Source organism: Nicotiana sylvestris, chromosome 11 (assembly GCF_000393655.2).
Source record: "Nicotiana sylvestris chromosome 11, ASM39365v2, whole genome shotgun sequence".
Classification (NCBI taxonomy): domain Eukaryota; kingdom Viridiplantae; phylum Streptophyta; class Magnoliopsida; order Solanales; family Solanaceae; genus Nicotiana; species Nicotiana sylvestris.
The window spans coordinates 140442976-140469822 of record NC_091067.1 but is presented as its reverse complement, the minus strand read 5'-3'; the positions used below and the strand labels follow the sequence as shown (position 1 = coordinate 140469822).

At 39.8% G+C, this 26847-nt stretch overlaps 1 protein-coding gene across 6 annotated transcripts; it reads right to left on the bottom strand.

Annotated features, from left to right (window-relative positions):
• Positions 1-18586: 18586 nt before the first annotated feature.
• LOC104229216 (interactor of constitutive active ROPs 3-like) lies at positions 18587-24514 on the bottom strand. Of its 6 annotated transcripts, none has more exons than XM_009781803.2 (4): positions 24360-24514; positions 22543-22646; positions 21530-21821; positions 18587-20363 (listed from the first exon to the last, which is right to left on the bottom strand). In XM_009781803.2, exons 2-4 carry the CDS (start codon positions 22560-22562, stop codon positions 18786-18788), a joined length of 1890 nt encoding a protein of 629 aa, XP_009780105.1. In that variant the 5' UTR covers positions 22563-22646; positions 24360-24514; the 3' UTR covers positions 18587-18785. The 6 variants fall into 6 exon arrangements, with proteins under 6 accessions (XP_009780105.1, XP_009780106.1, XP_009780108.1 ...); XM_009781804.2 differs by lacking the exon at positions 24360-24514 and adding an exon at positions 24167-24304; XM_009781806.2 differs by lacking the exon at positions 24360-24514 and adding an exon at positions 23571-23663.
• Positions 24515-26847: the final 2333 nt, after the last annotated feature.

Genomic DNA, 26847 nt, shown 5'->3' with positions numbered 1-26847 from the left:
CATGCTCGTAGCATATCTTCCAGTGTCTGAATGGTACGTTCAGCCTGTCCGTCAGTCTGCGGATGAAATGCAGTGCTGAGATTTACCTGTGTGCCTAAACCCTTCTGGAAAGACCTCCAAAAGTTAGCCGTAAATTGAGCTCCTCGGTCTGATATAATAGATATGGGCACACCATGAAGCCTAACAATCTCCTTGATATACAACTTTGCATAATCTTCAGCCGTGTAAGTTGTCTTCACTGGCAGAAAATGGGCACATTTTGTAAGTCGATCAATTATCACCCAGATGGAGTCAAACTTATGATAAGAGCGAGGTAATCCAATAATGAAGTCCATATTAATCACCTCCCACTTCCAGGTCGGAATCTCTATATTTTGAAGCAATCCACCGGGTTTCTGATGTTCTATCTTTACTTGTTGACAATTGGGACACTGGGCTACAAATTCTGCAATAGACTTCTTCATATTATCCCACCAATATTGCTCCTTGACATCATGATACATCTTTGTCGAGCCGGGATGGATGGAATATCGGGATTGATGAATCTCATTCATAATCTTCTCTCGCAACCCTGCCACATTAGGCACACACAATCGGCTCTGGTATCTCAGTGCCCCATCTTTTCCGATCCCAAAAGCCATACTTTTACACTGTTGAATGCTTTCTCTTAATCGTACTAAGATAGGATCTTCATATTGTCGTGCTTTTACCTCTGCTACCAAAGATGATTCTGATGTATTCTGTACAGTAACACCTCCATCATCAGAGTCTAACAATCTGATTCTCATATTGGCTAGCTGATGAAGCTCTTTAATCAACCCCCATCTACCTGCCTCAATATGTACTAAGCTTCCCATTGATTTACGGCTGAGAGCATCTGCCACAACATTGGCTTTACCGGGATGATACAATATCTCGACGTCGTAGTCTTTCAATAATTCAAGCCACCTACGCTGCCTCAAATTCAACTCTTTCTGCTTGAAGATGTATTGTAAACTCTTGTGATCTGTGTAGATGTCAACATGGACGCCGTATAAGTAGTGCCGCCATATCTTCAAAGCATATATTACTGCAGCCAATTCCAAATCATGGGTTGGATAATTCTTTTCATGCTTCTTCAATTGTCTTGATGCATAAGCAATCACATTCCCACGCTGCATCAATACGCACCCCAAACCTATACCTGAGGCATCACAATATACCACATAACCTTCTGTTCCTTCAGGAAGAGTGAGCACTGGTGCAGATGTCAATCGATTCTTCAGCTCCTGAAAACTACGTTCACAAGTGTCAGACCACTGGAATTTGGTAGCTTTTTGTGTTAACTTAGTCAATGGTGATGATATAGAGGAAAATCCTTCTACAAACCGCCTATAATATCCTGCTAGCCCTAGGAAGCTGCGGACTTCTGATGGTGTTGTAGGTCTCGGCCAATTCTTTACTGCATCGATCTTCTGAGTGTCGACACTAATACCCTCATCAGATATCACATGGCCAAGGAATGCTACTGAGTTCAGCCAGAATTCACATTTGGAGAGCTTAGCATATAACTTACGATCCTGAAGCGTCTGTAATACTATCCGCAAGTGGCCCGCGTGTTCCGCCTCCGAACGAGAATACACTAGAATGTCATCAATGAATACAATCACGAACACATCAAGATAGGGCCTGAATATAGTATTCATGAGATCCATAAAAGCTGCTGGGGCATTTGTTAGCCCGAACGACATCACCAAGAACTCAAAGTGCCCATATCTTGTCCGGAAGGCCGTCTTTGGAATATCTTTCTCCCTAACCCTTACCTGATGATACCCTGAACGTAAATCAATCTTGGAGAAATACTTGGCACCCTGGAGTTGGTCAAACAGGTCATCAATTCTTGGAAGTGGATACTTGTTCTTTATAGTAGACTTATTCAACTGTCGATAGTCGATACACATCCGTAACGACCCGTCTTTCTTCCGCACGAATAGGACTGGTGCACCCCAAGGTGAAGTGCTAGGCCTAATAAAGCCCTTATCCAGCAAGTCCTTCAACTGCACCTTCAACTCTCGCAACTCTGCCGGGGCCATTCTGTATGGAGGAATAGAGATCGGTTGAGTGTCAGGCAACACATCAATGCTAAACTCAATCTCCCTTTCAGGAGGAAGGCCTGGGAGTTCATCTGGGAAAACATCTGGGAATTCGTTGACCACAGGGATTGATTGTAAAGTAGGCGGTTTCGCCTCCGCATCCCTAACGCGAACGAGATGATAAATGTAACCTTTTGAGATCATTTTCCTTGCCTTAAGATAGGAAATAAACCTACCTTTCGGTGTAGCAATGTTCCCTTTCCATTCAATGACGGGTTCACCCGGAAATTGGAACCTAACCATCTTCGTACGACAGTCAACATTTGCATAGCATGAGGCCAACCAGTCCATTCCCATTATCACATCAAAATCAACCATTTCTAACTCAAATAAATTTGCCGAGGTTTGACGACTACAAATCATCACAGTGCAACCTCTATATACCCTTCTAGCAATCACAGAATCTCCTATCGGAGTAGATACCGCGAGGGGTTTACTTATCAATTCAGGTTCAATGCCAAACTTATTAGCCACAAAGGGTGTAACATATGATAATGTAGATCCCGGATCAATCAGTGCATATACATCATAAGAAAACACAGATATAATACCTGTAACAACATCTGGAGACGACTCGAGATCCTGTCGACCTACTAGAGCATAGGTTTGATTTTGAGCACCACTCGAACTCGGCACTGCACCTCTACCTCTACCACGACCTGTCGACTGCTGAAAACCCCGTGCTGGAGGTCGAACTGATGAGGAAGAACCAGACACAGATCCAGTCGGCTGAGCCATACCATCACCTCATCTATTAGGACAATCCCGCATCATATGGCCAGGCTGCCCGCACGAATAGCATGCATCAGAACCTCGATGACACAGTCCAAAGTGGGCCTTGCCGCACTGATCACAATGTGGTGTTGGGGGTCTCATCTGACTAGTATCCCTGGGATGTTGCGAGCCAGATGCCCGCGAACTCTGACCTGGACCAGAATAGGATCGATCATATCGAGGCCTCTGAAACTGTGGAGGAGCACTAGCTACAGGTGGCGCCGAACTCCTCAAAAACTGTGGCCTGATGCGGCCTCTGAAGTCATCAGAATACCCTGCAAATCTCGCCCTCTTATGCTGGCCTCTATCCTGCTCCCTAACTTCCCTCTGCTGGCGCTTACGATCCTCTAGGGTCTGGGCATAAGCTTGAATACGGGAAATATCCATGCCCTCCACCAAGGAGGCTGTCGTACACTCATTTATCAGATGTGGTCCCAACCCATTCACGAACATATGCACCCTATCACTCATCTCGGCCACCATATGGGGAGCATACCTTGCCAAAGAATCAAACTGCATACTGTACTCTCGTACACTCATATTACCTTGTCTAAGGTTCAAGAACTTATCAGCTCTAGCTCGTCGTATCTCAACTGGCAAGTAGTGACGAAGAAAGGCCTCAGAAAATTCCTTCCACACAGCTGGAGGAGGGTTCGGACCCCTGGATCTCTCCCAACTATCATACCAGAGAACCGCTAAATCCCGTAGCCGATAAGAAGCCAACTCTACTGCCTCTGTATCACTAACATGCATAACCCGAAGTGTACGATGAACCTGGTCAATAAAAGTCTGTGGGTCCTCCTTGGGGTCTGATCCGGTAAACACTGGAGGGTCTAAATTAATAAAATCACGAACTCTTGTACTAACTGGTTTCTCAGCAGCACCTGTATTCTGCCTCTGAGCCTGAGCAGCTACCAAGCTAGTCAATAACTGCAAAGCACTCTGCATATCCTGGTCTGGAGTGCCAGACGGAGGAACTGGAGGCGCTGGGTGCCTTCTAATATCCTCTGGAGGAGATGGAGTAGATGAGGTATGAGAGGGCATCTCACTTTGAGCCTCACTTTGTCCTGCTCTGACTTGGGGCACCTGACTGGTACCCTCTCCCGCTGCTGTATCAAGCCGTCTACTAATCGTTTGCTTCCTAGTCGAAGGCATCACTGAAAAAAACAAGGTGAATATTAGAGACGAACACTTACGACTCAACTCTACGCACGATCTAGATTCAGGAAGAAGGTAACAACCCTAGATGTCATGTAGCCTCCTGATTATAAATGTGGCGCGCTACACATCCATAATCAAGACTCTACTAGACACGGCTCATAGACAACCCCTAGGACAGACTTGCTCTGATACCAAGTTTGTCACGACCCAAACTGAAGGGCCATGACTAGCACCCGACCACACTTGCCGAGCACCAACGTACATTTCATCTAACCTTCATTATTATCTTTTAGGGCTGACGAGATCAATATAAATGGTAGACCTAGATCATGGACAACCAGCAATAAAATATGACGGCATGAACATACATAGCAGGGGATGACCAGACAATCAAGAAACTACATATAAGGTATGAGCTACCACGCTACTATGAAAGACTATACAACAAAAACTAGCCGACAAGGCATACCAAACTATACAGGAGCCGACACCTATCTATGAGCCTCTAAAAGAACATAAGTGTTGCAACATAGCCGGAACAGGGCCCCGACATACCCATAATGTCTATAACAAAAATTGCATACCAAGACCAAGGCAAGTCCGGAGAAGGGATCTCGCCAATCACCGCTGAACTGGACAGTCTACTGTGGTGGGGGAGCTGCACCTACCTGTCTATCAGGACCTGCAGCACGACATGCAGCGTCCACAAATAAAAGGACGTCAGTACGAATAAAGTACTGAGTATGTAAGGCAAGGAACCATAAATACGATCAGTAATGTAAGCAAGGATAGAGAATATACAACATGTAACATCTTAGTACCTCTGAGGGCTACTTACATGAAATGCATGATACATATGTATAAATACATAAACCTTTAAAGCATTCGCCTCTGTGGGCATCATTATCATCATATCGTACCCGGCCATAATAGGCTCGGTAGAATCGTACCCGGCCACGTGGAGCTCGGTAAAACCCAACTGATCAGTGGTTGCACAATAGGTGCCGTACCCGGCCAACTATAGCGTGGCTCGGTAGAGTAAAATAGATACATATATATAATGCATGCTCGACTCATGGAATCACATTCTAAACCTTTTGGAGTGACGTAAGGTCGGTATCCTCTGTACACGTTATTAGGACTAACTCTTCACTATGAACCTTATAAGAATCAGGAAGTACCAATAACATTGATAACATAAGAATAAGAGAAGCAACATTAACATCAATCGTTCCATAAGAGGGAAAACAATGTAAGTACTGCTAGCTTCTAAGAGTAGAGTATCTTTGGAAGCTCGTTCATTACATTATGTACAATCGGAGTCGTGCAAAAGAAGGAAAGGGATAGCCTCACATACCTTGTATATACTTCCCCAATCTCAAGCTATGCAATTGTCAAAACTCCTTAGTCTACAATAAGAGAAACGATACTATCGTTATCATTTAAGCGTCATAACTATTATGTATCGACCACAACCTATTTTACGATGAAACGGACAGCACCTCCCCTATATATATGACCTCACACCATTCAAAACAATCACCAAACAGCCCAAACAACATCAATAATAAACATATTGAGCCTCCCAAAATAGTCCACACACAGCCTAATCACTCCATACATACGACGACCACCGTAGTCGTGTCAAACAACCTGGAAATGTTACGAATAACTATCAGCCCATAACCCTACATATATATGGTGTTTCTCCACACCCTTCCTCCTCCAAAACTCCACAAGATAGTAGTAAAATACGCAGCCCAACAACAACGCAAAACAGTCCACAAAACAATAACATTACTTCCAAGCCTTTCGATATATATTTCACAAGTTCTAGCTTCAATGGCTTAGCTGCAACTTGGATAATCTTAAATACATATAGAGTAAGAGGTTCCTTACCTTTATACAGAAATAACAACTCCAATTTGACCTTAAATTTCCATGAAATATCCCTCCAATGCTGCCACAACAACAAAAAAGCGAAACTAGCGATCAATTAGTGTTTTTCGGCACTAGAATCACTTTAGAAGGCTTGAAATCACCTAGGATTGATATTAAGAACATGAGGGAGTATTTACAGAACATAAACCCTTTAAAAAAACCTCCCACACGAGCTGGAACGACACAAAAATGAGCAACAACAAGAAGAACAAGAGACTTACTAGCGCCACGGAATTCCCGACACTTGATTTGTGTTGTTTGCCCTTTTTTTGGGTCTTGAATCTTGAGAGAACCTTGAGAGGATGTTCCTAGGGTTCTAAGGTCTGAAAATAGTGAAAAGAAATGACTTAAAACGGGTTGGAGTCATCCTATATAGGTCCAAATATCTTAAACCGACTTAGTGGGCCCCATAGAGAGGTGCTTGGCGCAGTCTCGCGAAAACGCGAATATCTCTCTACTCCGAGATCGTATCGATGAACGGTTTAATGCGTTGGAAACTAGACTCCCAGATCTTTAATTTGGTTGGTATATCACCCCATAATTCCTTGTAAATTATGAGAAAAGATTAGAAACATTTGACCCAATGTTTAAGTAAAATTATGAACCTAAGTTGCGACAACTTTTGTCAACTTTTGTTTCATAACTCGTTTGACTTCAAGACTTATGATACGGATATTATATGATTAAAATACCTTAATAAATGACCTCTTGAGTGTATTAATCACAGCTAGATTACCTGAAAATACGAGTTATAACATCCTTGATTCGTTTAACTTCTAATACTGGTTAATCACCCTTATACACTCTTGTATCACTTAAGACCAATAGGATTGACTTCTTATCATCTCAAAGATAATTCCTTCTTGGATTTATGTTAACTAATATATGACATGAACTAACACATGTGGATATGGGTTGTAACACTCTCGTTAACCATTCGAAATCATTCTGAGGCCCTCGGGACCTCAACCAAAAGCACGAACAAGTCATATACTACTATCCAAATTTATACCAATCCTCAAAGCACCTAACACATCATCGAAACATCGAATTAACCACGGATTCAAGCTTAAGAACTTCCAAAACTCTCAAATTACGCTTTCGATCAAAAAGTCTATCAAACCTCATCCGAATGACCTGGAATTTTGCTCACACGTCACATTCAACTCTACGGAGCTACTCCAACTTCCAAAATCCCATTCCGACTCTTAGATCAAAATCTCACTATCGAACCGGAAACTTCAAAAACTCAACTTTCGGCATTTCAAGACTAAATAAGCTACGGACCTCCAAACACAATCTGAACACGTCCTTAAGCCCGAAATCACCCAACGAAGCTAACGGAACCAACGGAATTCCATTCCAAGGTGGTCTTCACACTGCTCCGACTACGGTCCAAATTCTAAAACTTAAACTCTCATTTAGGGACTAAGTGTCCCAAAACTCTCCGAAACTCCAGATAAATCTTCTCGTTAACTTACAATAGCATAAACAAACACGGGGAAAGCAGTTAATAGGGGATCGGGGCATTAATTCTTAAAACGACCGGCCGAGTCGTTACATCCTCCTACACTTAAACATTCATTCATCCTCGAACAAGCACAGAGATATACCTAAAGTAGTGAAAAGATGAGTAACGGCTGCGCATATCCTGCTCTATCTCCCCGGTCGCCTCCTCGACCGGCTGACCCCGCCACTGAACCTTCAGTGATGCAATGTTCTTTGACCTCAGCTTTCAAACCTGCATGTCCAATATTGCCACTAGCTCCTCAACATAAGATAGATTCTTGTCCAACTGAATTGAACTGAAATCCAACACGTGCGACGGATCACCGTGATACCTCTGGAGCATCTAAACATGAAATACTTGTTGAACTCCTGCCAAGTTGGGAGGTAAGGCAAGCTTATAAGCAACCTCCCAAATACGCTGAATATCTTAAAAAGACCAATAAACCTCGTACTCAATTTCCCTTTCTTCCCAAATCTCATAACGCCCTTCATAGGCGAGACCCGAAGCAGAACCCGCTCTCCAACCATATAGAAAACATCACGAACCTTTCGGTCCGCGTAACTCTTCTGTCTGGACTAGGCTGTACGGATTCTATCCTGAATTACCTTAATCTTCTCCAAAGCATCCTGAACCAAGTCTGTGCTTAATAATCTAGCATCAGCCGGTCTCTGGTGCTCATACTTCACCTGCTGGCAATTGAGACACTGAGCTACAAACCCAACTATGTCTTTCTTCATCCGCATCCACCAATAGTGCTGCCTCAAATCCTGGTACATCTTCGCGGCACCCGGATAAATGGAATACCGTGAACTATGGGCCTCCTCAAAAATCAACTCTCGAAGCCCATCAATATTGGGTACACATACCCGACCCTGCATCCTCAATACCTCATCATCACCAATAGTCACATCTCTAGCATCACCGTGTAGAACCTTGTCCTTGAGGACAAGCAAATGAGGGTCATCAAACTGACGCTCTATGATACGATCAAATAAGGAAGACCAAGAAACCACACAAGCTAGAACCCGACTGGGCTCCGAAAGATCCAATCTCACAAACTGGCTAGCTAAGGCCTAATTATCCATCGCCATGGGCCTCTCCGCTACTGGTAAATAAGCCAAACTCCCCAAACTCTCCGCCCGGCGACTCAAAGCATCGTCCACTACATTGGCCTTGCCCGAGTGATACAAAATAGTGATATCATAGTCCTTCAGCAGCTCTAACCACCTCCTCTGACGCAAATTAAGATCATTCTGCTTGAAAAGATGCTGCAAACTCTGGTGATCAGTATAAATATCACAAGGCACACCATACAAATAATGATGCCAGATCTTTAATGAACAATAGCAGCTAACTCGAGATCATGGACAGAATAATTCTTTTTATGTACTTTCAACTGTTTGGACGCGTAGGAAATCACCCTACTGTCCTACATCAATACCGCTCCAAGGCCAATCCTTGAGGCATCACAATAGACATTATAAGACCCCGAACCTGTAGGCAATATCAAAACTGGGGCTGTAGTCAAAGATGCCTTGAGCTTCTGGAAGCTCACCTTACACTCTTCTATCCACTGAAACGGAGCACCCTTTTGGGTCAGCCTATTCATAGGGGTTGCAATAGATGAAAACCCCTCAACAAATCGACGGTAATAACCCGCCAAACGAAGAAAACTGTAGATCTCTGTAGCTGAGGATGGTTTGGGCCAACTTTGCAATGCCTCCACTTTCTTTGGACTCACCTGAATACCCACTCGATACCACGTGGCCTAAGAATGCCACGGAATCCAACCAAAACTCACATTTCGAGAACTTTGCATATAACTTCTTTTCCCTCAAAGTCTGAAGTATTGTCCTCAGATATTGCTCATGATCTTCCCGACTCTGAGAATACACCAGAATATCATCAATAAAGACAATGACGAACGAGTCAAGATATGGCCAGAACATACTGTGCATCAAATGCATAAAGGCTGCTAGGGCATTGGTCAGCCCAAATGACATAACAATGAACTCGTAAGGACCATACCGAGTCCTGAAAGCAGTCTTCGGGATATCTAGCTCCCGAATTTTCAACTAATGGTAACCTAAGCGCAAGTCAATCTTAGAAAACATTTGTGTGCCCTGAAGCTGGTCAAACAAATCATCAATACGAGGCAAAGGATAATTGTTCTTCACAGTAACTTTGTTCAACTGGCGATAATCAATGCACATACGCATAGAACCATACTTTTTCTTCACAAACAAGATAGGAGCACCCCCAAGGTGATACACTAGGCCGAATGAAACCCTTATCAAGCAATTTCTGTAACTGATCCTTCAACTCATTCAACTTAGGAGGGGCCATACAATATGGAGGAATAAAAATGGGCTGAGTGCCCAGCAACATGTCAATGCCAAAATCAATATCTCTATCGGGCGGCATGCCCGGAATATCAGCTAGAAACACATTAGGAAAACCCCGTACTATTGGGACTGAATCAATTGTAGGGGTATCAATACTGATATATCTCACATAGGCTAGATACGCATCATACCCCTTCTCAACCATACGCTGAGCCTTAAGGAATGAAATAACTCTACTAGAAGTATGATCTAAGGTACCCCTCCACTCTACTCGTGGTACACCTGGTATAGCCGGCGTCACGGTTTTGGCGTGAAAATCAAGAATAGAATAATGAGCGACAACCAGTCCATGCCCAAGATAACATCAAAATCAACCATGCTGAGCAATAATAAATTGGATCTGGTCTCAAAACCACTAAGAGCAACCACACACAATCGATAAACGCGGTCCACAACAAGAGAATCTCCCATATGAGTAGAAAAATAAATAGGGGAACTCAAAGAATCCCGAGATACACCCAAATACGGGGAAAAATAAAAAAACACATAAGAATAGGTGGAGCCCGGATCAAATAAAACCGATGCATCTATATGACAAACCAGGACAATACCTGTGATAACAGAATCGGAGGCGACAGCCTCGATACGAATAGGAAGCCATAATATCTGGTCTGGCCTCCCCCTCTAGGGCGACCTCTACCTCCCTGACCTTCACCTCTAGCTGGCTGGGCAGGTGGGGTAGCAACTGGAGCTGTAACCATAGCCTGAGAACTTTGTGGGGTATGCTGTGGCTGAGAAGTCTGTGGAGGTGCTCTCCTCCCAAGTCTAGGGCAATACCTCACCACATGGCGTGTGTCACCACACTCAAAACAAGCTCTGGGAGGACGTGGCGGTTGTGACTAGCTCGGGCCAGGTTTTCTGGACTGACCACTAAAAGCACCCCGCGCAGGAGGCGCACTAAATACTGAAGGTGCATAATAAGGCTCCTGAAGCCTAGGAGGAGCTGGAATACGATTGGCTGCTGGAAGAGCTGAATGAACGGGGTGACTCATATAACCCCTACCATGACGAACTGCAGCTGGAGCACGGGCACCAGAACAATGGCCCGACTCTCGAGACCTTTTGGCCTCCCTCTCTTCTCTATCCCTAGCATGCATACCCTCTATCCTCCTAGCAATGCTCACCACCTGCTGATAAGAAATATCCATCTCCAACTCACGAGCCATGCTAGACCTGATGTTGGGAATAAACCCCCTCAATAAACCGGCGAACCCTTTTGCGAACAATAGAAACCAAGGTTGGGGCATGTCTAGCCAAGCTAGTGTAACGGACAGCATACTCCGAGACAGTCATAGCACCCCGGCGCAAATGCTCAAACTCTGTGCACCATGCGTCTTTGAGGCTCTGAGGAACATACTCTCTCAGGAACATGTCTGAAAACTTAGTCCAAGTCAGGGAAGCTGCCTCATCCAGACTGTTTAGCTCATAAGTGCGCCACCACTCATAGGCGGCTCCTCGAAGCTGGAAAGTAGTGAAGGAAACCCCGCTCGATCCTGATATACCCATGGTACGAAGGATATAGTAGCATTCATCTAGTGTTATACCATTGAATACAGGAGGCTTGTACTTCTTGAACTTCTCAAGCCTTAACTGCTCATCCTCGGAAACCGCTACCCTATCCTCGGGCTGATCTGGGACTGCAAGCTGTATAGGAATAATCTCTGGGACCTGATCAACATGCACTCGCTGCTCAGGAGTGCGGGTGGCTGGAGTTTGTGCTCCTCCCCTGGCCTGAGATGTAGCTCCAACAAGGGGAATCAACCCTTCCTGAGCCAGAGTGGTGTACATGCTCATGAACTGTGCAAGAGTCTCCTAGAGAGCTGGAGTAGTAGTAGCAGTAGGCGTATCAGGTGCCTGGACTACGGCTGTAACTGATGGTGGCACCTCGATGGCAGCTCGCGCGGGTGCCCTGGCTACACCACGTGCGCGTCCTCGGCCTCCACCCCGACCCCGACCACTGATGGCTCCAGTAGGGGGCATAGGTGCCTGATCATCTCTAGTAGCACGTGTCCTCACCATCTGTGAGAGAATAGAAGACAAAAGTTTAGAATTGTGATATCAAAAATCTCGCACGATAAGGAAATCAAATGAAGTAAAATTTTCCTAACAGTTACAAATCTCGTAGATAAGTACAGACGTCTCCGCACCGATCCGCGAGACTCTAATAAATCGGCTTGTGATTCATGACTCCTATGAAACTAGAGCTCTGATACCAACTTGTCACGATCCAAGTTCGTCCTCCGTGAACTGTCATCATGGCACCTAGTCTTTACGACTAGGTAAGCCTAACAATTGCGGAAAAAGAACCAAAATGCAGAAAAACTAATAAAATCTGAATATAAAGAAATATAGAAATGTTTAAGATGTCGCTCGGCATATACAATTACAAGATCTCAAAAACTGAACAATTCCCAACATCTGGAATCTCATGAAATCACAAGCTATGAATACTACATTGTGCTCTAACTCCAGAATATCTAAATCAAGATAAATACAGAAGGGCTAAAACTATAAGAGAGAGTGGAAAGGGACTCCTTGGTCTGCGGACGCGACAGATATACCTTGAAGTCTCTGGAGGATCGCCTCGCCTCAAGGGTAGTAGGACTGAGTCGAAGTACCCAGATATGCACATAAAAAACATGCGCAGAAAGGGCATGAGTAAACCACAGCGGTACTCAGTAAGTGTCAAGTCTAACCTTGGTCGAGTAGTGACGAGGAAGGTCAGGGCCCAACTGATTATAGCTGAAAAATGAGGTAAAACAGTATAGAATACGACAATATAATTAAATGCTAACAATAAGAAGTGACACAAGATAATAAGAATAACAACAACTATAACAGAGACAAAATAATCACAAAAAAAATACTGCTCAACACAGAGATAACAACCGGGGATCTCTCAGCATCCCGGGGATCTCTTAGTATCCTCAATATGTGTGTTGGGGATCTCTCAGTATCCCGAGGATCTCTTAGTATCCTCAATATATATATATGTTGGGGATCTCTCGGTATCCCAAGGATCTCTTAGTATCCTCAATATACATGCTAGGAATCTCTCGGTATCCTGCACGATAGTCCAAATCAATATAGGGGCAAGGGATCTCCCGGAATACAAATCTGTAGTCCCAAAGTAAATAAGTAGGGGATCTCCCGGGATACCGTCCCGTAGTCCCAAAGTAAACACACAGCAACAACACGAAGAATACTCAATTCAATTCAAATTTCATACCAAGGTAAAACAGATATTTCTAACCTAGCATGCTACACACAATCTAAATAAGGCAGTTTGAGCAAATAAAACAATTAAGTCAATTAGACATGTTTTCCTAAGCTAACATCAGGTTTAAATTGCAAGTCAAATAAGCAGGAAAGGAAACACAATTAGAGTTACTTCATGAAAACATGATTTTCAACAATTAGCACAAGTACGCACTCGTCACCTCACGTACAAGGCATTTCAAATACCAATAATACCAAATCCTAAGGGGAGTTCTACTACATAAGGTTAGGCAAGCCACTTACCTCGAACCGGCTTAAAATCAACCCGAAACCACGTTCTTGTCACGAGTACTCCACTCCAAATGTTCCAAATCTATTCAATTAAATTGCATAATGTAAATATAACTTCAAGTAACTGATTCAACAAATAAATTCTAACCAAATACGCGAAATTAGGTAAAATGACCAAAATGCCACCAGGCCCACGTCTCGGAATCGGGTAAAATTTATATTTTCAGAATCCTCATACTCTCACGAGTTTAATCATACCAAAAGTACCAAAATCAGACCTCAAATGGTCCCTTAAATCAGCACTCAAATCTCTCTAATTAACCAAACCCTAACCCCCAATTTACTACTGATTTTCCTTCAAATTTCATGCTTACAATGATAAGAATTACTATAATAACGAGCAGGGACCAGGTACCTTACCTCAATGAACCCCTCTAAAAATCTCCCTTGAAATGGCTCCCAAAAGCTTCACCCCGAATGAAATTTTGAGAAAAATGGCCAAAAATCGCGAAGGGTGAAGTATATACCTTCTGACCCAGGGATTCCGCACATGCGGTCATTTCTCGCTTCTGCGGTCAAACCAACCGCACCTGCAATTTTCACTTAAAGGTCTGTGACCATACCTGTGGTCACTCTCTCGCACCTGCGCCATCGCAGATGCGTCCATATGTCTGCTTCTGCGGCTCCGCCTAACTCACCTCTTGGCCGCTTCTACGGCTTGCTTCCACATCTGCAGGGGTCGCACCTGCGGCCTCCGAACCACAGATGCAGTTATGACAGCAACCATAAAACTTCAGCTGCCAAACTCAACTCCAAACCTCTCGTTAACCATCTGAAATCATCTCGAAGGCCTCAGGACCTCAACCAAAAGCACGAACAAGTCATATACCACTATCCAAATTTATACCAATCCTCAAAACACCTAAAACATCATCGAAACATCGAATTAACCACGGATTCAAGCTTAAGAACTCCAAAAACTCTCAAATTACGCTTTCGGTCAAAAAGTCTATCAAACCTCGTCCGAATGACCTGAAATTTTGCTCAAATGTCACATTCAACTCTACGGAGCTACTCCAACTTCCGGAATCCCATTCCGACCCTTAGATCAAAATTTCACTATTGACCTGTAAACTTCAAAAATTCAACTTTCGGCATTTCAAGCCTAAATAAGCTACGGACCTCCAAAACACAATCTAAACACGCCCCTAAGCCCGAAATCACCCAACGGAGCTAACGGAACCAACAAAATTTCATTCCGAGGCCGTATTCATACTGCTCCGACTACAGTCCAAATTCTTAAACTTAAACTCTCATTTAGGGACTAAGTATCCCAAAACTCTCTGAAACTCCAGATAAATCTTCCCGTTAACTTACAATAGCAAAAACAAATATGGGGAAAGCAGTTAATAGGGAATCGGGGCGTTAATTCTTAAAACGACCGACCGGGGCGGAGTACTCGTAAAATGCCCCTGGGCTTATGTGTGGAGCTTAGTTCCGTGAGACTTAGGCCTCGGCCATCAGGGCTTACGCTCAGGACACGCCCAAAGCACAGCGTACTGGGCTCGCCTAATAGAACTTTATGCAATTGTATGTAACTAACCTTGTAAATTCTCAAATATTCTTAATAAATCGTTGACTAATCAGAATTACTTTTTGCTTAATCATAAATAATTAAATTGAGAGTATTAATAAAATTATTGCACGTTATCCACTAAGATTTCTATAATAGTTTATTTTAAATAAATATTTCATTTAAAATTATTTATTTATTAACTTTTTTTATGTCTTTACTATATAATAATCCATAAAAAAAATTATAATCATTTTTCTAAATATTATTTTTTTCACGTTTATGAAATACAATACTTATTAATTTAATAACTCAGAATTAGCTAGTTACTATTTACAAAATAATTAGTTATCATGTTATTATATGGTGAATTATGTGTCACTTTATTAACTTGTTGAAACTTTAAAAACATTATGCTAGAGAATCTTATTTAAATTATAAATTATGTTTTTATACAAATTCTCTTTCAAATAGAAAGCATATATTAAATAAAAGGAGTATTTTAAGAAAAATATCAAATTATTATATCAAAATTCTTTCAAGATTCATTACTCCTTAAGAGATACATATAAGATTTCATATCAAATACAATACTTTTGATGTTTGAGATGTAATTACGTTGCAGCTAATTTGCATATTATGATATATGTCATACTTTTCGTATTATTCATAGTTGAATTATAATTTATAAATATTTTAAATAGATTATTTGTGTTAATTTTATAATTTTAATGTAATTTTTATAATTATTTTTAGTTTATACTATCTTAAAATTCTTGAAATTAGTAAAATTTAAACATCAGTGGGACTTACGTCCCATGTCTCAGGGTTTACGTCTCGCCTCGTCAGATATAAAATGCCCCACCTCACGCCCTTGCCTTTTAAAACATTGACTCCATCCTATAGAGAAGTTTCAAATAAACAAGATTAAATTATTCCTATGAATAAATGACACACACTATAGGTACCCAAAGAAGGGGGCATCGGAGCAACAGTTAAGTTGCCGCCATGTGATCTTTAGATCACGGGTTCAAGCCGTAAAATCAGCCACTATTATTTGCATCAAGGTAGGCTACCTACATCACACTCCCTTCGGTGCCAGAGGCGGATTTGTAGGCATTTACATGGGGCACGTGAACCCATGGTCTTTCCGTCAAACTAGGTATTTTATGCATATTTTTTAGAATTGGTCTAATATTATCTGCTGGTACTCATGCTCTAAATAGGCTAAATGGTGCACTTGGTTGAATGTTGATTTATTTACCTAGAGAATTAGGGATCAAATCCCACTTAATACTTCTTCTTTTCTTCTTTTATAGTGGTGCACCCATGTCATTAAAATCCTAGATCCGCCTTTGTTCGGTCGGCCTCTTCCCAAACCCTACGTGAACGCGAGATGCATCGTTCATCGGGCTACCCCTTTTACTATAGGTACCCAAAAAAAGACCAACACTTGCTACAACGTTCACCGGGCTATCCCTTTTACTATAGGTACCCAAAAAAAAGGCCAACACTTACTCCAACAGCACTATATGAATCATCCAATCCAGTTAAAAGATCGGAAAAGGGTTCAAAATGCCCCTAAACTATTAGAAAAGATTAAAAAATACCTTTCATCCACTTATTAGGTTAAAAATACCCCTCCATCCACCTTTTTGGTTTACTTACGCCCTTTGACCGTTAGATCAATGTTGAATTAAAAATAGTTACTTAAAAAAATATTTTGCAAAATATTTTCATTTCTTTAAACTAATGCAACAGTAGTCCACTAATTTAGTAAAGTCTTCTTATTCTTTTTTTCAGTTTTTACAAAAAAATAATTCAGTGTTTACAAAAAAAAAATCAATTTATTTAAAGCATTTTTTGTAAAAACTGGAAAAAAAAATATTTTTAAAAAAATATTTCGTTTTTTAAAAATTGATTTTCTACAAAATATTTTCGTTTTTGGAAATTTTTTCATTTCATTTTTTCGGTTTTTTAAAGCATTTTTTTTAAAACATAGAAAAACAAATTTGTAAAAACTAAATTTTTTTTTGTAAAAACTAAAAAAATATTTTCGTTTTTTAACAAAATATTTTTGTTTTTTAAAAACTGAAAATTTTAAAAAAAAAGAAAAAAAATATTTTTCAAAAACGAAAATATTTGTTTCAGTTTTTTAAAAATGAAAATATTTTTGTTAAAAACAATTTTTTCCTGTTTTTACAAAAAAAAATCCAATTTTTAAAAAAATGCTTGAAAAAAAACTGAAAAAAATGAAGAAAAAAATATTTTTTTGTAAAAACTGAATTTTTTCTTGTAAAAACTGGAAAAAAAAGGAAGACTTTACTAAATTAGTGGACTACTGGTGCATTAATTAAAAAAACAAAAATATTTTTTAAGTAATTATTTCTAATTCACATTGACCTAACGGTCAAATGACATTAGTGAACCAAAAAGATGGATGGGGGGTATTTTTAGACCAATAGGTGGATGAAGGGTATTTTTAAACCTTATCCAATAATTTAGGGGCATTTTGAACTCTTTTCCGTTAAAAGATTCATTTCCCGATGTACTAGAAGATGATCTATATGATTTTTTTAGGGGACCACAAGTGCAATTTGGCATAGGGTATATGAAGATAATTCATCCCAATATCATTTCAATGTGGTATTGTACAATGCAAGGGTTGATGTACTTTCCTAGGTTCAAAATTTTGTTGTGCCAAATTCCAGAACAAAAATTTGGTGATCAAGAAAATAACTGACTCTTCGGCATGAATCAACAACAACAACAACCCAGTATAATCCCACTTATTAGGGTCTGGGGAGGGTAGTGTGTACACAGACCTTACCCCTACCCTGGGGTAGAGGCTGTTTCCAAATAGACCCTCGGCATCCTTCCCTCCAAGAACTTCCCACCTTGCTCTTGGGTAGACTCGAACTCACAACCTCTTGGTTGGAAGTGGAGGTTGCTTACCATCAGAACAACCCCTCTTGGTTCGGCATGAATCAACAACAAGAACAAACCCAATGTAATCCCACAAGTAGGGTCTGGGAGGGTAGTGTGTACGCAGACCTTACCCCTATCGAAAAAATTGGTTATGGAAAATAAGAATTAGCTTGAGGTGTGTCAAGGACATTGTCCTTAAGGATATTTTAACCACACAATAAAGAATAAAATTAGGCGTATCCCCCAGGATTCAACAAGTTCTTCTAGTTATTAAACTGGGAACATAACTAGCAGAAAACTCAAAAAAGAAACCAACATATAGGAGGAAAAGATGATTCAGAAAGTTGTATTAGAAAGTGTCTTTAGCTCTTCAAAGACATGTTTATATAGGTGTTGCTCCAACGGCTAGTTTACGGCTAGTAACGGCTTTTTTGACTCTATTAATTGTAAAATAACTTACTCAATAATAAGTAGATGTAAATAATATTTCAAAGAGAAGTTTTCCCAAACCAAGATGGACATTACCTTTTGAGACATCACTAATTTTCCAACAACCTCTACCTACCTTCAAGAAGGTAGAAAGGTTGTTTCCGGTAGAAACTCGATTCAGCATGAATCAGAGTAGCTAATAATTAGTAAGAGCATTCAGAAATCATATTAATAACTGCATAGATATATCATATTAAAACATGAAAGAGCAATGGAATTGAACAATCATTAGACTCAGTTCTAAACTGAGCAGAGCTTCTATATGATTACAATAACTAGAAGTCCCATTTCATTTTGTTTCAAATGCATAAACTAAGAGGTTAAATACACAAGGATCAGAAATAACCTTCCTCATACTTTTCCTATTTCATTGGCTTCTTCCATAACTCCCCGATCCTTTTAAGCACGTTTGGATTTTTTCTCTTCATTAAATCTTCATCCATGTCCTCGAAGTAAGGTGAGCTAATCTTGCCGGGACTGTAATGACTATCCATTGATCCAGTTCTTTCCATGAATTTCCCGTTATTGCCATTTGATAACATAGCAGTCGCAACTTCTGCAGCTTTTCTCCATTGGTTAGACTGAACCTTTAGCTTCCTTAGTTCGGCTTCCATTTCTGCATTGGAAGCTTGAGCTGCATCCAACTGCTCAGTTACCCTAGCTACCCGCCGGTTACTCTTATCAACTTCCTCTTTCATATACCCGAGCTTCATCTGAGCTTCTCGCTCTGCAGTCTTTGCGCCCTCTAGTTCAGCAGCAACTTCATCCTTCACTTTACCTCTATTGCTTTCCTTTTTGTTAGTTTCTAGTTTCAGGATCTCATTTTCCTCTAAAATATTCTGCAGTTCGGTTTCCTTGTCCATCAAATTTGCCTTCAGATTTTCAATATCAAGTCTTGATCTCTGAAGCTCCTTTTCAAGTTCATTTTCTCCTTTTCCAGATTTGGCATTCTCTAGTTTCATGGTAAGATTCTCATTCTCCTCGCAAATACCCTGCAATTCAGTTTCTTTATCCATTAAATTTGCCTTCAACTCATCTATTTGTGTTTTGAACTTCTGTAAATCTCCCTGCAGCTCATCTTCCCTTTGCCTCGACATTTCCTTGATTTGCTCCACCAACTCATACGCACTTCTAATTTCAAGTGTGCTTCGAGTTTTTTCTTCGTTGTATTTGATTTCAGCTGCTACCAGATCAGCTCTCAGACGTTCAACTTCCGATTTCAGAGAAGACAGTTCCGCCTCAATTGTTTCCTTACTTTCATCAACTTCGACAATTTCAGTTTCACCAACATTGCTAGCATCAGTTTGGAGTTTGCAAACAACGTCTTCCAACAAATTTGCACGTGCCCTCGACTGATCCAACTCAGAAGATATAGTGTTGTATGCCTCCATAACTTTATTACCGTCGGACCTGAGGGTCTCTACAGTCTTCTTTGCTGATTCCAGTTGCAACAGAGTTTCAGTAACAAGTGCTTGAGCTTGAGCTTCTGAATCTTTGCTATCCTTTAGTTGTTTCTTCATGTCTTCCATAAGCGAAAGAGTATCCGCCAGGTTTTGTTTCAAGTTTTGGAGCTCAGTTTGTGCTGCTTCCGCGTTCTTTGTTTTGGTAACCTCGGATTCAGCAACAGTCTCAAGCTGAGCCTTTAGTTCTTTGATCTCAATCAAGGCAGAAGTCAATGCAGCTGAGTCAACCGAGTGCTGTTTTTGGATTGTCTCAAGTTCTGAACACAATGTCGGATTCTCAGAAGAAGGTTGCTCCAAAAGCTGTTTCGGGGACTGATCCAGTTCCGCGGATAATATTGTACAGTGTTCCTTCGACCCCTCGGCCTCTACTTCAGCTTGCTTTTTGCATGCTTCTGACGAGCTTATCTTTCCCTTAAGATCATTTTTTAGCTGAGTGATTTGGGACTCCAATTCAGATACCCTGCTCGGACACTTCTTCTTTAAAGTTTAAAATAACCCCCATTCCAACAACAGAAACAAAAACAAAATAAAGAAAAAGATTTAGAATATAGATAAAACATATTGAAACAAACATTTATTTTACAAATTAACCGTCATAGTCAAATGAGGACAGCAAGATGAAGAAAAAGTTGCAGAGTAAAAAAAGATTAAACACCACTAAAGGATATCTACAAGAGAGCGTGAGCTAGAATAGAAATCCGATTATATTTGTATTAAGTGGTTAAAGGTTCTTTGAAATATAACAAAAGCAAAGATGAATGCTAAAAGTTTTGCTCGGTTTGATTCCTGTAGAGGATCAGTCTGAGAAAGAAATCAACAACAAGGTAATTGCACTGAATCGGTCCTGTTTAAAACCAACCCTGAAGTATTAAAGATATTGGAATTCTAAACATGAAGAAAAGCCTAATAAGGGCATAACAAAAGCACCAGTAACCTTGAGGCAAATGAGAACTGAGATTATAAATTCATGATAAAGAGTTCCTTCCTAGCAAATGGACACGGACCTGGACCACAAGGTTCATAATCAATGATTATGTGCTAGCAATTCAAACTGAACTGGAATTTGGAAAACATCTTCGAACTTTTACCGTGGTTTTTTAGTTAAGAAATAAAAAGGCACAGACAAGAAAGAAAATGGAACATCTGGAGGAAACAAAAGTAACGGGAAAAGAAAGCACCAGATTGTTTCCTGTTTGGTTTAACTAATAAGTGGAGGAAGGGTAGTGTGTATACAGACCTTACCCCTACCTTGTGAAAGTAGAGAGGTTGTTTCCGATACAACCTCGGCTGAAGGAAGTTTGGTTTAACTAGCAGAATGAGTTAATTAGGAATTGCACAGTAATGTTAAATCTAAATCTTCCATTCATAATAGCAGATGTTCTTTTGGCTCTATGAAAACTTCAAATATCAAAGATTTTCATTCACAAGAGCAGGGGTAGTTTTGGTACATAAAAAACTTAATTACCACAGTAGAGTTTCCTTATTAAACCCCTCTTCTTCTCTTAATTGCCCTTTTTATCACTCTAAAAAAATCATCCAGACATAAACAACACCTTTCCTTGCTGTTATTTCTATTCTTAAATCCAAAGATACTATTCTAAAAAAGGTTCAGAATAAGATAAGTCATTTTTGTAGAATTTTACCTCTGACTCCAAACTTTTGGGAGACTTCTGCTCAGTGACTTTAGGCCTTCTCTCTTTTGGTGTCCTACTATTACCATGAGGAGAAGATACAGAGTCAGAATCTAGTGCACCCGTCTTCAGGCGGCGCGCAACTCTGGGCGAAATCTTTTGGGGCACATCTTGAGAAGCCGCTCGAGGTGAAATCTTTTGAGGAGCTTCTCGAGATCTCACAGCTCGCGGAGAGATCTTTAGAGGCACTTCCGTGGTATTGCCTCGTGGCGATTTCTTTTGTGGCACTTCAGAGGAACTGTTTCTGTTATCAAATTTTGTATATAAAATAAAAGGTCAGAACTCAGTTTACAAAATAGACAACAATTCACCAAAGAACTGAAGATCATAGCAAATATGATAGAAGATCAGAAAAGAAAGTAGACTGAGTATAAAATATTTCATAGACCTTGAGTAAAAGAAAATAAAGCTGAAATAGATATTTTATCATATCAAATATGCAATGTTCACATACAAATTTGTGCAACATATTTACTACTACTATCAGATATCACTAAACCACAAATGGAAACATCTTAATATCTTTCTGATTCTTTATTAAATGGCATAACGTTAATAGCTTTTGTATCCTTTAATGGTATGAATGCACACCACATTTAAAGCACAAACTTTTCCAGTCATAAAATTCAAGATTTATGGTCTCACACGCACCCTTTCATCCTTATCCTTGACAGAAGACACACATTAAGAGAAACTCCAGAAGAAACTATCAAAGAATTTAGCTGTCATTTTTCCTATAAACTACAAGCAGTTAAGAAAATTAACATGTCAACTTCAGTGGAAATAGCTCTTTTTAAGTCATAGCAAACAAAAAGAAACATTTCAGTATAATAAGTAGAATTCAACATTAAACTCAAACTGAACTAGGGACCCAGTCCATTACCGTTACAAGAACAACTGCATGAATTCCAGCTATGACCAGTCTATTTAATTTACTAAATACTCATAAATGAGACTGAACTTACCTTGCTTTTGGGGTCTGCATATCTCAACAACCTTTTGGCCCACAAAGTAAAATCTTGGTATTAAGAAAAAATTTCCTGTTTCAATGCCCTCTGCCCCACTAACTCTGCAAAGATTACATAAATATCACATTACTAGCAAATGGCCAATAATATAGTAGAATGAAACATGGGGAATCCAATGTGAGGAAACAATAAATGCACACAAGAAGACCATTACATGGTTCTAAAACAAAAGGTACTCCAGTACACTAAGCTCCCGTTATGTGCGGGTTATGTGTGGGGCCTCGGAAAAGGCCGGACCATCAGATTTTATTGTACGCAGCCTTATCTTGCAGTAATGCAAGAGTCGGTTTCCACAACTCAAACCCGTGGCTTTCTGGACACATGACAATAATTTTACATGACCACAATTTTACCAGTTACGCCAAGGAGAAAAATAGATCAACAAACAAAAAAGGAGAAAAATAAAAGGGGTCTAAGTTCATTTAGCCACATTGAATGCATAACAAAATAAGGTGAGTTTGGTACCTATCTTAATTGCATTCACAAGGACTATATAGTGATCAGTATAGGACAAGTTGCATGGTAAGATTGTTACCCTTCATAGACTGTTCAAAAAATAGGAGTATTTGTTTAATGAGACATAAAAAGTGGGCCATGGGTTAAAAAATTGACTCCTCAATTACAGGCAATCTTCACCAAGAAAGAGATCCTCCATTTTAGCCTGAATGAATGGCACTACAGTATACTTTCATGAGTTGTAAGTTTTTTAAACAACAACAAAAAAAATAAATCAAGTATAAGATCTAAAAAATTGATTTTCAATAGACCCTTAGCTCAACAATAGATTAAAAAAAAGCACTAGTACGTATCAAGTAATAACAAGAGCGAGATAGTAAAAAAACGAAACTAAAGGAACAACGAGTAGTAGTAGAATTCTACCAATAATAGAATACAAGACTAACACCAATATTATTGGTATGGGAAAGAAACACTCTCTGCTACCTAATACCTTTCTACCTTAATACCTTAATTCTCTGCCTACACATCTTGTCGAGAGTCGTATCCTCGATAAATATTTGAACATAAGCAAATAATTGCTGAAAATACTTTCCCATAAAACCCCACCTGAGTTTTCTTTGCAAAATCTCTAAAGTCAGATTCAGATAAGCTAAAGATAAAAGCTTCAAATTAAAATGAAGAAAAATGGTTCAAAATTTTAAAACCTGCAAGAAAGAACCAAATGCATCTAAAGTAGAAGCAAAAAAAAAAGGGAATAAACACACGACTCCAAAAAAAGCTTAAAACACAACGTAAAGAGAGTCCATCAAACTCTTCAAGATTCGACTTTTCCTTTTTACTTTTAAGCAAAAAACCTGCATTCTGTAAAGCTGAGAACTTTAGGAGACATCAAGCTCAAAACACAGACCAAACACTGTAGAATCTTGTAAAAAAAAAAAAAAGTAAGATTAACCATAAAACTACATTCCAAAAAGTAGTTCAAAAAGTTGCTATCATCACATTGTACACTCCATCAACAGAAGAACAAAAAAGAAAAATGAAAGAAAGAGGAAAAAAGAAAGAAAATAAAGAGAAAAAATGTGGAATTGAGTTTTGGTCTTACCAAGAAAAGGTTACAGGAAGGATATCAGAAGGGGGTGGTTAGAATATCAAGAATTTAGCACAGTAGAATTTGAGCTGAATTTTCCATCATTTATTAGAGAAACAAAGAAGAAAAAAGAAACCATTTTTTTGTAGTCAGTTTCCCAAAGAGATTATATTAAGTAGTGATAAGAGTACACATTTCTCAAGGCTACCTGCTTTGCTTGAAAAGTAACTAATTTTTCTGACTTTGGCCACTTCTTTAGCTGTGTAGTGTGGACTACAAAGAGAGTAGAGCAGTTTTATTGGTAGCTTTTGAAAATAAGATCTGAGAAAATTAAAATAGAGCTGTTTATGGTGGGAGGAGACGTTATCTTGGATAAAATTTTGATTTTAAGATTGAAATGTTAGTGTGTGAATGTGGGACCTTTTTTCTGCACAGATTCTCGTACTATTTGATGTGTGTTCTTCAAATTTTTATCTTTCTTTTTTTGGACACTTGTGTGTTTTGCTTAAGATTTTTATCAGGCGAGTTGCTAGAGTATTTTAAGAAATCTTTGTCATTTGTGTAACAACTTCTTTGTACGTTCGTTTTTGAATTTAAAACTAGTGACCATCTATTGGTAATTAGAATAAAATAGGTAAATGTTAATTTGAGTGCCCGTATGATTTACAAAAGAATTTGGTTTTTTAAGTGTTTCTTAAACTTGAAGAAAAATAAGCAGTAAGGTAAATACAACGATTTTTACGTGGAAAATCACCCGGCTCAAAAGGTGTGTTGGTGAAAATACAATTACAGTTGAACTTTTTTTTCACATATGAGAACATGGGATAATTAGTGGTAGAACATGGGAGAAGAGTTACAAAAGAGTTATGGTCATTTCTACATCATGGAATAATGGGAATTATGGCAATTTTCTACATCATGGAGTAGTGGGAGTTATGGTATATTTTATTTTAATAATAAAATGCTAAAATACTTACAAGGTGCAAAAACTACGATCTACTACATAGAATTTTTAACATCAACTCCACTAGAACAATGAGCCAAAATGTATCAATTACAAGACTGTAATTCAATACTCTCCAGTACTCCTACTACGACTATTTGGTTTACAAGTTACTCTAACTTGTAACGCAAACACCCACTCCAACTCAGTAATTGTTTGTGATACTTAATTACAACTCGATTTCCTAAAACACATTCACTAGACCGACTCAAGAAGAATACAATACTGATACTCGACTAGAGTGAACAAAATGTAATTTTTCCAATTGATGGGTAAAAGGATAAGTTCAGAAGTCCAAAATAGATGGTATGTTATAGATGGTATTCAGAATAACATTTATCAGTTTATTCAGCGATTAAGCCCCTACATAGCCTCAATCATGGCTCAAATAGTTCATAACAATGTCACAAATGTGCGAAGAATTATAGCTTAAGGTTTAACAGTTAAATTCTAGGCTTATAAGAGCCTGATCGCAACTCGAACATGAATAAATGATCATGTGCCCGCACATGGGTTCATTCCCATGCATGTGCGCACCCAATAGCACGTAGCTATCACAATAATTCAGGCAACTAGTGCCTCAACCAAGTTTAAATAAGATATTTACCTCAAACACATCAAATTACTCTGCTAACAAGCCCTTCCCACGCGTATCGACCTCCAGAAGGCTCGAATCTAGCCAAAAATAATATAATACTATCAATAAAAGCTACAGGAATTGGTTCCAAATGACAAAGTTAAGATCTTTAACTAAAGTCAAAAAATCAACCCAAAGATGAGGAATGCATGAAAAGCCCTCGAACTTCTATTTCAGCCTAGCGATTTTCGCTTTTGCGGACCAGCAGCCGCTTCTGCGGCTCCGCACCTGCGGAAAATCCATCGCAGGTGTGGCTTTAACTCAAGCCAACAGTCTTTGCTTCCGCGGTCCACAAGCACACGTGCGCTTCCACTTTGCGGACCACAAGCGCTTCTGCACACACGCACATGCGGACCAAGTCCGCTTCTGCGCCCCCAGGCCATCTTGGCCAATTCCGGATCTGCGCTCCCAGGCCATCTCCAAAAATCTCACACCTGCGACCACTCCCTCTGCAGCTGCGATGATACTAGACTTCAGCAGCAACAACAAGTCTCCAAGTCAAAGTTCCAATCCGTTTTCAATCTGAATCTCACCCAAGGCCCCCCGGTACCCAATCCAAACATACCAACAAGTCCTAAAACACGATACAAACTTAGTCAAAACCTCAAATCTCGTCAAACATCATCAAAAACATGAATCGCACCTCAATTCAAGCTTATTGAAACTAATAAATTTTCAACTTCTACAATCGATGTCGATACCTATCAAACCAACTCCGATTGACCTCAAATTTTGCATGCAAGTCATAAATGATATGTCAGACCTATTCTAACTTACGAAACCAAAATTTGAGCTCGGTAACCACAAAATCAACTCTCGGTCAAACTTCTCAACTCTCTAAACTTCAATTTTTCCAACTTTCGCCAATTCAATCCAAAATCATCTACGAACCTCCAAATCAATATCCAGACATACTCGTAAATCAAAAACACTATACGGAGTTATCAGAACCATCAAAACTCCATTCCGGAGTCATTTACACATAAGCCAATATTCGGTTAACTATTTCAACTCAAGCTTCTAACCTTGGGACTAAGTGTCCCAATTCATTCCGAA